This window comes from Lagopus muta, chromosome 5, assembly GCF_023343835.1.
Source record: "Lagopus muta isolate bLagMut1 chromosome 5, bLagMut1 primary, whole genome shotgun sequence".
NCBI classification, from domain to species: Eukaryota; Metazoa; Chordata; class Aves; order Galliformes; family Phasianidae; genus Lagopus; species Lagopus muta.
This window is the reverse complement of record NC_064437.1, coordinates 40,492,143-40,507,829: the sequence shown is the minus strand read 5'-3', so window position 1 is coordinate 40,507,829 and position 15,687 is coordinate 40,492,143. Positions and strand designations below refer to the sequence as shown.

The following is a 15,687-nucleotide window of genomic DNA, read 5'->3' as shown; positions in this document are numbered from 1 at the left end:
AGACTTCTTTGTTACCAGGAATTATTTTGTAATCATTCAAATTCTGTGTATTTCCTAAAAAACCTGCTGATTGATATAAATATTATTAATCATCTTAAGTCAGTTAGGAGCTATGTGGTACATACTGCATGAAAATATCACATCTGCAACCAAACTAAGGTTTTGTTGTTATTGTTATTGTCTTGAAAGATGCAAGATGTGCTTTTGCTTTGCAGAAGAAATAGTATTTCAGAACCTGTACTAACTCTACTCTTGGGAGCTATTGGTAATAGGCGAACGGTTGGACTGGATGATCTTTTAGGTCTTTTCGGTCTTTTGACCGTAACTTTGATTTAAGAGTGCGGCTAAAAGCTCTGAACAATCTGGATGAGAAGGACTGTCTTAGCAACTCTATTGTATTCTCCTCCCCCTTCGTCCCCTTCTTCCCTCTCATAACAGCATATGATCTCTAAGGACTTTATATGATAGTTCATCATAGAAAAGCCTTATATTGCTGCTGTAGGAAGAGCTTTTCTCCGACTAATTTCCAATTTCACTGCTTTGAAGCTGCCAGAATATTTTGGTGAATGGTGGATGGATATTTGATCAAAAATTTTTGTACCAGGGACTTAGAAAAATTGTTCCTTAATGAAAAGCAGATGAACCTTCAGTATGTGTCTTGTTATCACTTTGATGGTATAAATATTACTCTATTTCTGATTATACTTGCATCATCAGTGAATAAGGCAATATCTGATCAAAATAAGTGGAAGAAATTTTTTATTTCGTTATGATTTCCCCAAATAGTTGAAAGCTGAAGTACAACGTGAAGGAAAGGACCATTGGCTGTATGACTTCTTTATGAAACATTTGTTGCATTTGAAATAAGAAGTACTGTGTGTGGCTTTTGATTTTGTGTTGGAAATAGTAAGCAATCATTTTAATTGCTTTGCAACAGACCATTTGTGATGCATTCATTTTCTGTGACTGTATCCAAGATGAGTATTAGGAAAATAAGGATGTTTTGTGACAACGTTGGAATCAGACTGAAATTTTTCTACTATTTTAATTTTAAAAAGCATGTGAAGAACTGATATAATGAGATACTGACCCTGTGTATCAGACACAGTGAAAACACAAAACTGCATGGGTTTTCCCTCCCTCCTGCAGCTTGCTCACATTCCCCTTTTGAGAGGATTTATGAGCTCATGCTCAAATCAGAAACCAGGGATCCATCTCTGTCCTTGAAAGCAACTTGACTGCTCTTCTTGTCTTTGGGTGTCTCACACCAATATTTCACTGAGTTGACACTAAGGTGCAGTGTGATTCATCTTCCACCAACAACATTATTTCTGAGAAAACAGGATTAATTATGATTTTTACAATACTTTTTATTATTTAAGGAGTCATAAATTCTATTTTTTTTTCCTTAGGCTGTATTATCCATGCTCACCTAGAATTAAATTTGTTTTTTGGTATTAAGAACAAGTTATAACTGAATGGCAAAATGGAATTATGCAGAGAGGGCTTCAAATTCAGGATTTTTCTTGTAAACTGGTTGAGAAAGGGAAACTCACACAGTGAGGAGAGCCCCCCATACTCCATCCAATATTGGCAGAGGTTGAGGTGATTCATTTCTTCCAGAGCACTTTGCATCTCACACCGTTAGATCCATAGGGAGCATTACAACCGGAGAGAGAAAAAATTGCGTATTGAAGATGCTGAAGAGGGTATCTATAGTGAGAAAGAATTTCACATAGAAGATTCCTTATTTGCTCAATTACATATGATTTTTTTTGTGCCCTTGTCATCTAAAGCAATTATTATTATTTTGTTAATGTAGTACCTTGTTTTCACAGAAACTAGCTTCCTTGAGTTGGGTGTCTGTAGAAAAAGTGCACTAGATATTTATTAATAGGAATGTGTAGGGAATCTTATCAAATAAAGATACTGTTTTCAACTTAAAATACTTTTTTTGTGTGTGTATTGCCTGTATGAACAAAAAGAGGTGATAAATATTCTTGTAAATGAGTTTCCTTTTGGCTCCTTTTGATACTCAATAAAAATGTACTCTGAAGTGCTCTGTGAGAAGGTCTGGAATCTTCTGGCTTTTCAAAATAATTTTTATTCTTCAAAATGCTAAAAACATTGAGTTCTTTCTTTGCTGTCTTGTCACAGGGTTCCTTGAGTAACTCTAAAATGTTCACTAAAGAGATTTCTCAGTCGGTGTTAATTAGATGCTGCTGTTGCTGAATTCTTGAAAGATTTACAGATTAAATTTAAAATAAAAAAAATAGAAAAAACATGTTTGTATGTTTAAGTAGTCCCATTGTTTCAATGAGGTTACTTGCAACAAAAACTATTCCTGGCAAGATATGTGAGGCCTTTTTGAAAAATTGTTTAAAAGTGTGAGACATGTTTGAAAATAAGAATTGTAAACTCTTCAAATCCAGCTGGTTTCATTCTGTATTTGAATATGACATAACGTTGTCCACTGAGATCTATAGCTTTGGAGAAGCTCATAGTTTTGTATAGCTTGTCATTATGTGTTTCAACAAGGGATCTTGTTTTTTACTTGAAAATTGTAGTTGGAAACTTGCGTGATAACTTTTTTTTCCTACTATACTGCAAGACAGTAATGGCAGTGAAGGTTTTATCTCTCTGAAATGAAACGACAGCAGTGTGAGTGGGGGGGGGTGAACAACAACAGAGTAATTGTTAATATGGGAAGGTGGATGTATTTGGGTACAAAGAGGTCTGATAGGAAGACAGCTGAAACTTGATTTCCATGTTCTGGTATTAGAAAATTCAATGTATCCTAAGAAACAGCGGTGTAAAGGGCCTTGTGCTTTAAGTGTAAAAATGTGGGAAGTCTCTGGCTCTTTGCAGTTCAAATGTCACTGCTGGCATTGGCAGTGCAGGGAGCAAGGGTAAGGAATGGGGGCAGCCTAGTGACAAGTGCATTCATGAGAAGGAAGGCTGCTGCTGGGATTGACGTTCATATTGCTTGGTTCCTGTTGCTTGTTCATCTGGTGGAGGTGTCAAGAACAGAGGCAATCCTCTAAGATCTGCCCGCAGACCTCCTTTTGACAGTAATTGTAAAGAAGTTATTCAAACGCTGATATGACCCTTCTGTGCTGTGTTAGATTGTTTCCATTCTGGGAATGTTTCTGTAGTCCTGTTCTTCTGATATGGCTGCCCAATACTTTGTTTCTAAGGACTGGTTCACGGCCAAGCACTCCTGATTCTTCTCAGATCTCTTAACTCTGCACTTGACATTCAGGTAACAGGGACTTTGTTTTAGTCCAGCAAAGAATGTCAGTAGTGATATTAGTTTTGTTTATGTATTGATTGCTGAAACTCTGCTCCTAATTTTGCCCACTAATCAAGGGGATGAGCCTTTTTGCCCTTCTCTGTTAGTTCATATGTTTCTAATATAAAGGAAGACATTGTGCAATAGGATTTACTTGGATCGTTCTTTACAAAGGTTACGTGTGTGTTTGTTTTAAGACAGATGCTTGAAATATTCCTAACATTGTTGTATTGCAGAAAAGTATTTGAACCAACAGCACTTTCATGAGATGAATATGGAAGCAGATATTATTTATGGACTTGCACAAACCCATTGATGTAACTTTCCATTGTAAAGACAACATTGTTTGAATATACAGTGAAGTGTGAAACTATTTTTCTAGATACTTTTTTCATTACTGTTATGCTTTTCTGTAGATTTCACAGTGACCTTTGAATTCAAAATGTGAAACATTTATAAGCGCTATACACTCTAATATTTACTGTGTGTCCGGGGCCCCATCTGGCCTGACCTATAATATCTCCAGGAATGGGGCATCCCCAACTTCTCTTGGCAACCTGTTTCAGAACGTCACCATCTACATACTAAAGAATTTCTTTGTAATATCTAACTGAAATCTGCCCTCTTTTAGTTTAAAGCCGTTCCCCCTTGTTCTGTTACAATCAGACCATATAAGTAGTCAGTCTCCTTCCTATTTAAAAGTGTCTTTAAGCACTGGAAGGCCACAATGAGTCATCTCCTCTAGGCTGGACAGGCCCAGCTCCTTTGATGTCTCTTTATAGAAGAGGTGTTCCAGCCCTGTGAGCATCTTAGTGGGGCTCCTCTGGACTCGCTCCAGCAGCTCCGCATCTTTCCTGCACTCCAGATGGGGCCTTATAAAGGCAGAATAGAGGGGGACAATCACCTCCCTCACTGTTGCCATCCCTCCTTTGATGCAGCCCAGAATACAGACAGTGTACTGAGTTACAAGCGCACGCTTCTGGCTTGTGTTGAGCTTCTTGTCCACAGTACCCCCAAGTCCTTCTCTGCAGTGCTGCTTTCGGTGAGATCTTCCAGCCTGTGTACATATTGCCTGCCTTGCAGGATTTAAGTTAATACTTGTGGAAACTTTAGTACCAGTGCATACTCAAATAAACAGGCTCTATTTCACACAGATGGCTCTCATTAATTTTTGTCCCAACAATAAGAGCATTTCAGTTCCCTGTAACAAAATTCTTGGTTATGGCTGAAAGAGATGTTGTTCTTGAAGTCACACAGTAAATGCTAACACTATTTACTACTTTAATACCTGTGACTGGCTGTATCCTTATTATAAATCTAGCTCAAACCTATCAAACTCAGTACTTGACAATAGTCATTTAGGTACTTCTTCCCAAATTTCTGTATAATCCTCTAATGAGCGCTCAGACTGGAAACACAGTGCAACTGTTAGGTGTACATTTGTAGCACTGGGTAAGTATAAGAAAAATGAAATTGGAAACTTTATCAGAATAATGTTATTCTTTTGTTTAGAATCTCTCTTGAAATCAACAAAGTATGAAATCTGAAGAACTACTTTTTTACTTGCTAATACTCTAAAGTGTTGGCATGTACCTACCAAAGACTACATTGTCAATAAATTCTTGAGTCCTTTAGGGTTGTGTGGGCAAGGCGAATGTATTCATTTTCACCTGTGTATCTTGTGAAGAAGGACTTATAGTATCATGATGTCATGACCACCTGCTGTTATAAAACACTGGAGGCTCTTTTCAGCTAAGCATCTGCATTTAGATGTGTGCTATTTTATATGAAAATCTGACGGGAATGTATTTATCATGTATAATTTTTAAGTCACCTAAAGTTGTTTGCAAGTGTATGAAAAAATTAGTCCTGTATTGTTGGTAATACTCAGCATTTATCTTCAGGCTATGCAGTGTTAATTAAAATGTTTGTTTTCATTTATGGAAGTGTTAATAATGTGATTCTGTGTTTGTAAAACGTGTATTGAGTTAAAAATGCATTGAAATAAGAGCTGTATATTGCTTGTAATATCTACACAAGGGAGTCATATAGTCATTATGACGTATATTTTACAAAATAAAACTGTAGCTGCATATAGGAAAACCGAGATAAAGGAGTTAGTTGATTTGCATGATTTTCATAACCTAGAGTCTAGAATTTCCATAGCCCTTTCCTCTATTCAGTCACCTTTAGAGGAATGAGCTACTTCAGAAAAGGCTTGTTTATTTTTAAATACAGCAGTCATGAGAAGAACACTGAGAAGCAGATGCAGAATATTTCCAGTGCAGTCATTTTAGCTGTATTACTGGAGAGTGGTGTATAGTGTGGACATTTTCACTTTCAACATGCATTTGTTTGTAACACAGACTTTTAAAACAGTAAATATGTTGATTTTAAAAAGCACAATATGTGGTCAGCAAATATAGAACTTGAATGTCTGCTGTCATGTAGGTATTGGAAAATCTGTTGAGCTTAGTAGGCTTAACCGAAAGGAGTAATTCCATCTTCAAAGGCACTTGGGGCTGATAGTGATATTTTACAGAAGCTGGACAATGCTATGCAAGGTCACTGACCTTTAAGTGTACTCTCAGCAGACTTTGTAGTTAGATGTCCCTCTCATAGGCTGTACGCAATTCTGAAATAGTTCAATCTTTAAAAGAATGATTTATCTGAACAGGAATATGTTTTGAAGCTTCGTATTTCTTTAAGGAAGAAAGACTATATGAAGCTGTGAAGTTAACCACATTCTTGAACTGTCCATATTTCATGTTTGGAAACTATGTTTTACAGTATATTTAGGTTTTGTTGTTTGTTATGTACTTTCCTATTAGCTGCCTCCATGACTTAGATTTGCTTAGAGCCAATTGTATCATCAGTTACCTCCATTGAAGCTGCAGATTACTAGGGGAACTTGTAAAATGCCAAAGTATTTTTACATGCATTATGTCATCATTGGTAAAAAGACTACAAATACAAAACTTTCAAAGAATGTGCCCATGTAAGAAGTACATAGGCATAGACATTGAGCTGACTTATGTCCACAGAACTTTTATTGGGCCTATTTTCCTAGCATTTTAGAAAGGATTGATTTTGTTAACAAAGCTGACAATAGCGTACAAATCTTGTTACGAGAATGTTACTTACTTTGGTTCCTAGGCAAGTGCTGGTTTGACAAACAGTCATGTTTCTATAATGATCTCTCCCTCCAAAATATATATTTGATTGTCTACCTGTGAAGATTATATGCGATTTCAGAAACTGAAGATGGTAGGAAAACATCAAAGTATTAATAAGGAATCTTGAAATAATTTTTAAAAGTTGTAGTTACCTTTGCTGATATAAAATGTACCAATCATTTAATGGCATTTATGATGTTACACATTTAATGTAAAAGGTCCTGGGTGTCTCTAGTCTGTTTTAATGCTAAGCATATTGCTCTGTTCGCTGATATTTAAATTAAAAAAAAAAAAAAAAATTTAGCAAGCAGTATATGCTAACATGGAAAAAAGACTACTTAAGATAACTACTATGGTAGTATCATACATGAAAAATACTGGGCAGTAGAACAAAATGCTTTTCAAATAGCTAACAATGATATGAGTGCTTTGCTTGTAGACAGAAATAAAAAGTTAAGATTGTTTGGAAGGTACACAGCTGATTCCCTGAAGATCTCTGAAATATTTCAGTAGCTCTATCTTCTATTGATACTGAGAATGAATGTGCTAATAAATGGAAAGATTGCCCATTTTCATTGGCAGTGTTTATTGCCTTTGCATTGCAAAGTCATGGAAGTTTTGAAACTCACCCATTCTGCTCTGTGGGAGTAAAATAAAGATTATGGGTTAAAGCACTATGAAACAGCCTGTGGACATATGAATTTATGAATTGCTTGTGGAGTGGAAAAAGTGATTTTTCGCAATATGGTGATAATGGATTGGCATCAATGATAATAATTATTTTAATGTTATTTCATTAGTAATCCTGACCTATAAATTACTGTATGACAGCAATTCAGAAGATAAAGTTGTTTAGTTTCTTTCCTACATGCAGTTAGTAAAACTTGTTTTGACTCGTTGGATTTTGTTCAGCGTCACAAATCAGCTTTCTGTGGGATTTTTCAGAAATCAGGGATACTTGCATTGAAATTAGGGAAAAAATAATCCTTAAACATGTCATATATGATTTACCAAATACTCAAATAATCTGAGAACACAAAGAATTGCTGCATAAATACTGTTTTATTTTCTGTCATGCTTATTACAGACTGACAGGAAAGAAAGAAGTGATGCTTTGAATACTGCAATAGACAGCATGTGCAAGAAGACGAGAGATCTTCGCAGACAGGTAAATCTCCTGGGAAACCAGTAGAAAAAGTAGACTTAAGGACTTACCTAAACTGCAGTTTTCAGATTTTATGGCACTACATTTTGTAAATAAACCTTTCTTCTATGTTAGAGAAATACTGAAGATAATTACAGCGTATATGTGCAGATTTTCAAAACTGTGCAAAAAGCCCTACCACATTTAGACGTTGGCAGAGTATATGTATGTAGACATGTGCACATGTCTAAGTGTGTGTGTATATATACACTTTCTAGAAGCATATATTGCTAATGTGCTTTGGAAAACAATATTAGCTTCATTCTAAAAGTACTTGAATTACCATTCACTTAATTTTTGATTGTTGGAATACATACCTTGATGGGACCACTGAGTCTATGTCTAGTCCTTCCTTTTTGTGGGAGATTAAGCAACAGAGAAGGGTATTGGGAATACGTGGTCTAGAGTCAAACCTCATGTTTTGCATCCCATTATCCTAAGACTAATGTAAGGTGGGGACCAAAATCTGCAGCTTTAGTGTATTGCAGAAGACGAGCAATCAGTTCTGTATACATCGAGAATTGTTTATGGTGCTGAAAGAGTAGGAAGTTCCAGCTTAGAAAGGAGAGTTGAAAAGCTTGTAGTACTTTCAGCCAGGCAGACCCAGCCATCCATGTGAATGAAAATTTATGGCCACACAGAATGTGAACACACATGGCTTTTATCCTATCTGGCACTGGCTGTTTGTCAATTCTCTGGTGGAAGAAAATCCGTCCCAACTTTGTATACAGTCTTACAACCCAACTCTTATGTTTTATGATGGTAAATAAATCTTTTCTGTGTCCCATGGTCATTCAGGAGAAACCTTGAAAAATAAGACAACTGTATTATGGTATTTGCAGCTAACTAGCTATCCCATTTCCTTTCACATTTCATCAAAATTATGTTCAGTTCAGACACCCTTGTGATGCAGGCGTTCATCATGAGCTCTGTTAACTCTTCCATTGTATTATGCTGTCTCTTCCATAAGGAAAGTAGGCTCCATCTTTTCATTGATTCAAGAAATGTCTCTGTTGCAGCATTTAAAATTTATTTTAAAAAATTACGTTTGTATAGAAGCCTTTGTAAAATGATTGGGTTGAATGCCGTCATGTTCAGCTAATTGACAGTTCAGAACTAGTATCATCAACCAGAGTAGCTCTGTGGCTTTTTGATATTTTTCTAGAAGGTATGAATAAAGAAATACTTCCTGTACTCCCTCCAAGTTAGACAACATCCTCCTCTTGATTGCGTCTCTTTCACTTACAAGTAAGAAATGAATTTTAATCACAGCACAGTACCTTCCCTGATAGCAGCTGCCAGAGCTACGGTTGCTATTGTTCTTTGTTTACTTGTCTTGCTATATTTCTACTTAATTCTTAGCATTTTGCTCTGCAGGTAGTCAGTGCCAAAAACAGACATATGGAGTAGTGGGGAAAGAAAGATTGTTTGGATTAGACTGAAGAGAAAATTAATACTGCTTCAGGCAGTTCCTTTTCCTTTCCTTGTTTTACATTGCATTTCTTCATTCTTTAATAGAATACAGGCAAAATTTGAAAATCTCAGCTTCGGGTGTTTCTTAGCATAGTTAAAATAAGAACATATTTGAAACTGGTTTGTATTCAGCAAAGACACAGCACTATCATTTCTGGAAAAAGATATTTCATTTTCTGAACTGCAGGATAGAGGACTTCTTGAAACAAAATAATACTGATAATTTATATGAAGATTAATTAATCCAGCCACACCAGTAAAAAGCAACAGAAAATAATTATTTGATGAGAGAGAAAATTAGGCTTCTATTTTAAAACTGAATGTCTCGAATTCACCGTGAATGTGACTGAGGTCAGCAGCCCTAAAATAATGTAGTGAGACTGCACAATTACTGTAGCCTGGGTTATGTCCACAAACCCAAACATTTCTCTTGGAGATGATGAATTATAAGCCCTTGATATGCTTCCACAGTGTTTTGTTGTTGATATTATGAATGAAAATCAGTATTTTAGATTCTGATTCCTCAAGGTCACGTTTATATACTTATTTTTAATGCATGTGATGTACATTGACGGGAGTTTATCAGTTTCCTTCAGTTGGACACAAATTTTAAAAGATAATTTGGTGGGAGGTTCAGTATATTTTGATACTGGTGTCTTCTTCATTTTTCAAATAGCAGAATTAGTATGGATGTGACTGTTCTAAAAAAAAAAAAAAAAAAAAAAGTTATAGCATCCAGTTCTATGTTGGGACCTCATAACTTCTGCCTTTGCAAGTGACTTTTGAGAGTGTACAATCCAGATTGAGTCTCCTAAAGTAATACATTACAGTAAGTCGGATGACAAAAGCATTAAACATTTTAAACTAATTTTTTTTGGAAGATTTTTATGTCTTATAATTTTTCTAGTTGTATGAGTCTTTACTTTTGCAGAGTTTTCACATAAATACATTGAGGCTGTATGCTAAATGGAAAGCTTTTCCTTTAGCAATAGATCTGCTGGCATGTAGGAACTTAAAAGAATTTTATTTCTTTTTTTTTCTGTTCCAATCAGTATCTTCTATACTTATTACAGAAATATTTTTTTGCTGTAAGGAAGTCAGTAAGCTTGATAATTCACATCTATTTCATGGGTAGTTTTGATCATTGTATTTCATGCCATGTTGTCTGATTAAAATGAGCAGTTGGCATGTGTAGGTTTATAACATGAAATTAAGCTCTCAATCAAGTAATGTCCCAGTCATCAGTTGTAAGATCACATGTAATCTAATTTAAGAAAGCTAGTTTGTATCAGGATGTGATATTTGTTTAATAATTTGGAAGAGAAGTTCAATAATAATTATTTGAAAAAAGGAAAATTGAACTTCAGAATTGTTTACAATTCTCTTTGCTCTATTTGTCTGTTGTCGGGTGGCATGATTAATAATTCAGTGGAGATACTACTGTGAAGGGTACCGTATAGCTAATCAGAGCATATCGTTAGGTCTTCCAGCAAGGCAGAAAAATATTTGGGTAATTTTGCAATTAGGAAATGATGATACAGAGCATTTTGTGAGTAAAAACATAGTTAAATGAATACTTTCTGTAAAATGAAATAGCTTTCTCCCTTGACACCTGAACTACAAGTAAAAGAACATGGGAGACAAAATTAGGTTTGGCTGAACAGTGACTTTTAATGTATGGGATCATTTAGGTAGTTTATTCTGTTCATCAAAGAACATGAGTATTTGTTTGACTCTATTGATTTTTGAGAGGACTAATACTACTTTTAAGTATTTTATGTTACCGTACACTCATTTAGTCACATGTACAAGTGTGCAGATTTATATACTGATAGGTTAAAACTATCCCTAGCTATAGAGAGTATTTTCTGTTTAAATTGGAAAACTGTAGTTTTAGTCACGTAACCCTGCCCTTAATGCAGGAATGCAGTGTGTGCATGTTTGTTATACTTATATATCACAACAGTGAACTTTACTCACAAATGCAGTTTGTTAATACATAACGCAGTGTGTGTATAGTAGAATTCTGTAAATAGCTGGTATTAATATAATGCTTTGTTTTGCAGCTTCGTAAAGCCATTATAGATCACATCTCAGACTCCTTCTTAGATACCACTGTTCCGCTTCTAGTTCTCATTGAAGCTGCTAAAAATGGAAGAGAAAAAGAAATAAAAGAATATGCTGCTATATTTCGAGAACATACCAGCAGACTTGTGGAGGTATGTTTGATGGTCTTATGCTTTTTTTTTCTAACTGCATGGCCTAAGTAAATTGCCTCTGCAGTATTCCTTTTGGTGCCAAATACCATGAAAGAATTAAGGTGGTATTTCAGATAAGAATGCATTAATTGCCTAGGGCCATAGTAAACATACTCTACTTTTGTACATTATGTACATATTTTATATTATGTAATGGTATGTAATAAGATAGTGGGTTTTGTGGTGATGTCTACTTACACTGTTTGATTGAGTAGAAATTTGATGGAGGGGAATTCTGCATTGAGAAAATATTGTATGCATTTCCACAGAAATATTCTTTGAGAAATGTGTGATTTTTAGGGAATAATAGCTCAAATTGTTACAAGACAATTGTTCTAAGACGTAGTAGGCTAATCTTTGTGTGTATGTAAATACATAGTGTGTGTGTATGTATTTATGTTGTAACTTTGTATAGTGCCTATAGTGAACAATACATACTTAATGAAATGTTCTCAGTAACTGGCTTTAACAGAGCCTGCACACAGTGTCATGTGCTCTTGTGTGATTAGTTGTTCCAGCTTGTCTCTCTGCTGGTGCTTACATCATACACGGCTGTTCAAAATGAGTGTACAGTTGACGTTATTTTCAGTATATACACCGGAACTGAGATAATGAATTTGAAAATTCTTATATTGGTTGAAAATACTTTATTTCTCGGGAGCTTGTTTGATATTCAGTGGCTTTTTGTTAAACTATGCTGCTAAGCTCACCAGAACATTAGTTAGATAGTAGTTAGCTGCGTCTATCAGCTACTAGCCTACCAGAAGTAAAGAAAAAAATAAATGAAGAAGTATTAGTGGCTAAGCAAGTGGTCACTAAGAGACCTTGTACCTACAAGCAGACCTACCTGATTACAAATAAAAAATCAGTCATTTTCAACAGTGTCAGCAAAGAAAAAGAATATGGCAAATGTCCTGTGGAAAGTAAGATCACAATTCAATTAATATAAATCGAGGAGTATTTAAATACATTGAAGCAGTGAATTGGAAACATATTTTGGTTTTTAGCATTTCAAAAGATGTTACTTGGAAAATACTTTTTCTAAATGAAAGTTACATTGTACTGTACTGTTGCTTTAATTTACTGAGTAACACAGCAGGTAGACAGAATTAGATCTTAGTAATCTTAATTTTCTGCAGCTTGTTTTCCAACTGAACATGGTTCCGTAGGTAATTGATAGCCTAGAGAGATCAGATATAGGTAAATGAGTTGCCAGAGAGCTTGATCATGCAAGAAAGACAAGACAAATGGAAAAGAAATAAATAGGTTTTGAATCTTTGGTACTTGTATTATCCATCTTATTTATCACTTTACTTACTTTTCGGTGGTGAAACTTCTGATTATAAGTATCACTTGTCCTCTTTGGGATGTCTTCCATGCCTTTTGTTAGGGATATATTTCATAATGTGATGCTGTTTGTGCAATTTTGAGTTGGATATCACGTAATTGAAGATCTAACTCTGTACAACGTTTCCAGGTTCCATGAAGTTTTCATGCATCATTGCATTTGATTAGAGAGTTCTTAAATAGCAGATATTATTTCCATGTTTGCCGGAGAGTACTCGCTTTCTTGTCTCTCTCTCTCTCTCTCTTTTTTTTATTCCTTTATTATTTATTCCCTTCATTCTTTTAAAAAAAATATATATTAAGAAAATCATCCAAATCCTCCTACAGTTCTCAGGTTATGAAATACAAGTCTGGAATACTATTCATGTACACCATTGCAGAATTGAGCTTCAGCTTCTCTGTAATTGAGAATAATTGAAGTGACTTACTAAGGTATAACTGTGGGCAGTATATGCCATATAGCTATGGAATAACAATGGATATGACAGTTATAGGTAAAACGCTTTAAGCAACTAAGTGAAATTACTTGCAAAGAATTATATAAGTCAGCAACAATAAATCAAAAAACTAATAAATAAGGTAGATGAGATATCAGACAATTGCAATATCGATAGGAAGGCAGTTTTAACATCCATGTGTAGTTGTCATATATGAGGAATTCTGGTGTGGGCAACAGATCATACAGCAGAAGCCAGTGCTGGAAATGCAGCAGTCCATATTATTATATACAAAATACTTTTAAGAAGAAAAACTTTTTTTCAGGTGCAAATACACTTCATGCAACATACAACCTCTTGAAGTTACTTGTAAGCTCTGACGCCTAGAAAGCAGCTCAGATGCTAGCAATCCCTATTTTCTGCCTTGGAGAACAGCCCAGGATACAGTTGTCCTTGTGGGCTGCAAGCACACCCTACTAATACTAGATACTCTTTATTTTTTTCTCCTAAATAACTGTTCACATTCTCTAGATTGAATGTCACCCTCTGTTTTACCATCTAGTCATTCAGTAACCTGATGTCTCTTTGCAAATCTTTGTAAGTAATTATTTTATTTTCTTCTCTAAATACCATGGCAAAAAATAAAATAAAATAAAATAAAAAATTGGAGGTTAATGGGGATGCTATGCCCTCAGTGAGATTTTTGGCTTACAGTTTTTGCTGAAATTCCTCTAGACTTATTCCTGAGGTTGGGAGGGGGGGAGGAAAAAAAAGAAGCTAAATCTCTCTGTGCCAGCTGTGACTTTATGACTTCCTGGTTACGCTGCTGCTTAGGTTTTTACCAAGGCCATGTGTTTCCTCCGCATCCTGTTGTTGGAGGAGTAGCAGGATCTACATGCCTGGATCTTACTATGGAATGTGTGGTACAGCTAACAGTCGAGCACTTTCGTGGCAACCTCATGAAGGCCATGTTTCAGTTGCTCAGTGTATGTAAACAGGTCTGTCCATTTCTGCTGAATATTAGCATTGCTCCTGTAAAACATAGTTATGACATTAAAAAAGAAAGGGAAATAGAAAGCTTTTTTTAGTACATAAAGATAAATTTTGAAATTCAACATGTGTTACAAAATCAGATGTATACACTGTCAGCTGAAATTTTGTCCAAACAAAAACATCATCTGTAGGTTAGTTTCTGTAAGTAATTTCATTAAAAATATTATTGTTCCAGTTGGTCATGCTTCATACAACATTGTTTAGCTGAAGTGATGATGCTAGTGTTGCACTAATGAGTAATTAGATTATATCAATTCAAACAGAAACAGGAAAGCATAACACAGCATTCATAATGTATTTTCAAAATCATCAGTGAGCCAACGTTTGAATCAAGTTTTCTTCATCTAATTAGCCCTTTATAGTAGTTAGTACGTTATCACTTCCTATGATTCAGTCAGTTTTAAATATTATTGCTGTTGCTGAATTGATTTTACATTTTCATTTGCATGGAGAAATTTTTAAAATAAATTTTTGAACCTAGACCAGCAAGACCTGTGTATTTGTATATTCAGCTCTCCACTTGCAAAGAAATTGATTGTAATACTGCTGCCAGTACATCCAGTGGTGACAGATAATGTAGTGAATTTTATGTTGTAGCATTGAACTGCAAGTCCATTTTAAGAAGTAAGACAAACCACTGGTATTTGTGCTATTTCTAGTTTAAGCCTTCACTTCTCAATTCAGATTAAAATAAATGATAAGAATCCTTTCTCTGCATTAGTAACCACCGGTATTGCTTTATTCATTTGGTTTGATCTGTCCTCCTTTCTAAGTAGAAAAAGTCAGGTATTCTGAGATTGTATTAGTCTTTTTTTCAATATAAGGCCTTATCTACCCCAACTTACTCTTAACCCAAGATAACGATTTCCTAAAGATGATTTATCTTTGTAAGTGCCTGTCCTTTTTAGTCTGAATTATTAGTTTCAGCTTCTTTTTTCTAGATAGCTGAAGTGAGGTAAAATGAATTGTACCTTGGAAAGTTTTTTTTTGTTTTTTTTTGGTTTTTTTTAGACAAACGTTATGTTGCATTTTCTTATGCTCCGCATAACAGTTTTGAATTTGATATCTTCACTGTCTTAGTGCATTTTTTCCCATCTATTTCTAAAACATCAAGGATATTTGAATAGTAGGTTATGAGATAGTTTTCTGGATAAATACAGTAGACCAAGTTAGAGGTTGTAGGTTCATTTTCTTGTGAAGGTTTCCCCAGCAGGGAATTTGATATGGAAATTAGAAGTACTTCATTAAATATTGAGAGATGCTTTGTGGTTTCTATTTTAATCAGCAAATCAAAACTTCTCAAGGTGTGTTCTTCCTTGTTTTCTTTTGTTATCTGTCTCCTGATTTTATTAACTGTTCTTTGGCCTAGAGGTTCTATCTTTTGTTTAAAAAAATGTGCTAAGAGGTTTGGGATGTTATGTAGGTTGCACCAAAAGTAATGGCTCCT

The 15,687-nt window shown here is 35.0% G+C and overlaps 1 protein-coding gene across 8 annotated transcripts in view; it reads left to right on the top strand.

Moving 5' to 3' along the window:
* The window catches only part of CTNNA3 (catenin alpha 3), a 416,441-nt gene that overhangs the window by 241,122 nt on the left and 159,632 nt on the right, over positions 1-15,687 (top strand). For 7 of the 8 annotated variants that reach the window (XM_048946506.1, XM_048946507.1, XM_048946508.1 and 4 more), the window contains 2 exons: positions 7,556-7,636; positions 11,212-11,364. In XM_048946506.1, coding sequence (XP_048802463.1) covers positions 7,556-7,636; positions 11,212-11,364 — 234 coding nt within the window. Of the gene's footprint in view, positions 1-7,555; positions 7,637-11,211; positions 11,365-15,687 lie in introns of those variants that run through there. The other variant, XM_048946512.1, reaches the window with a different exon arrangement.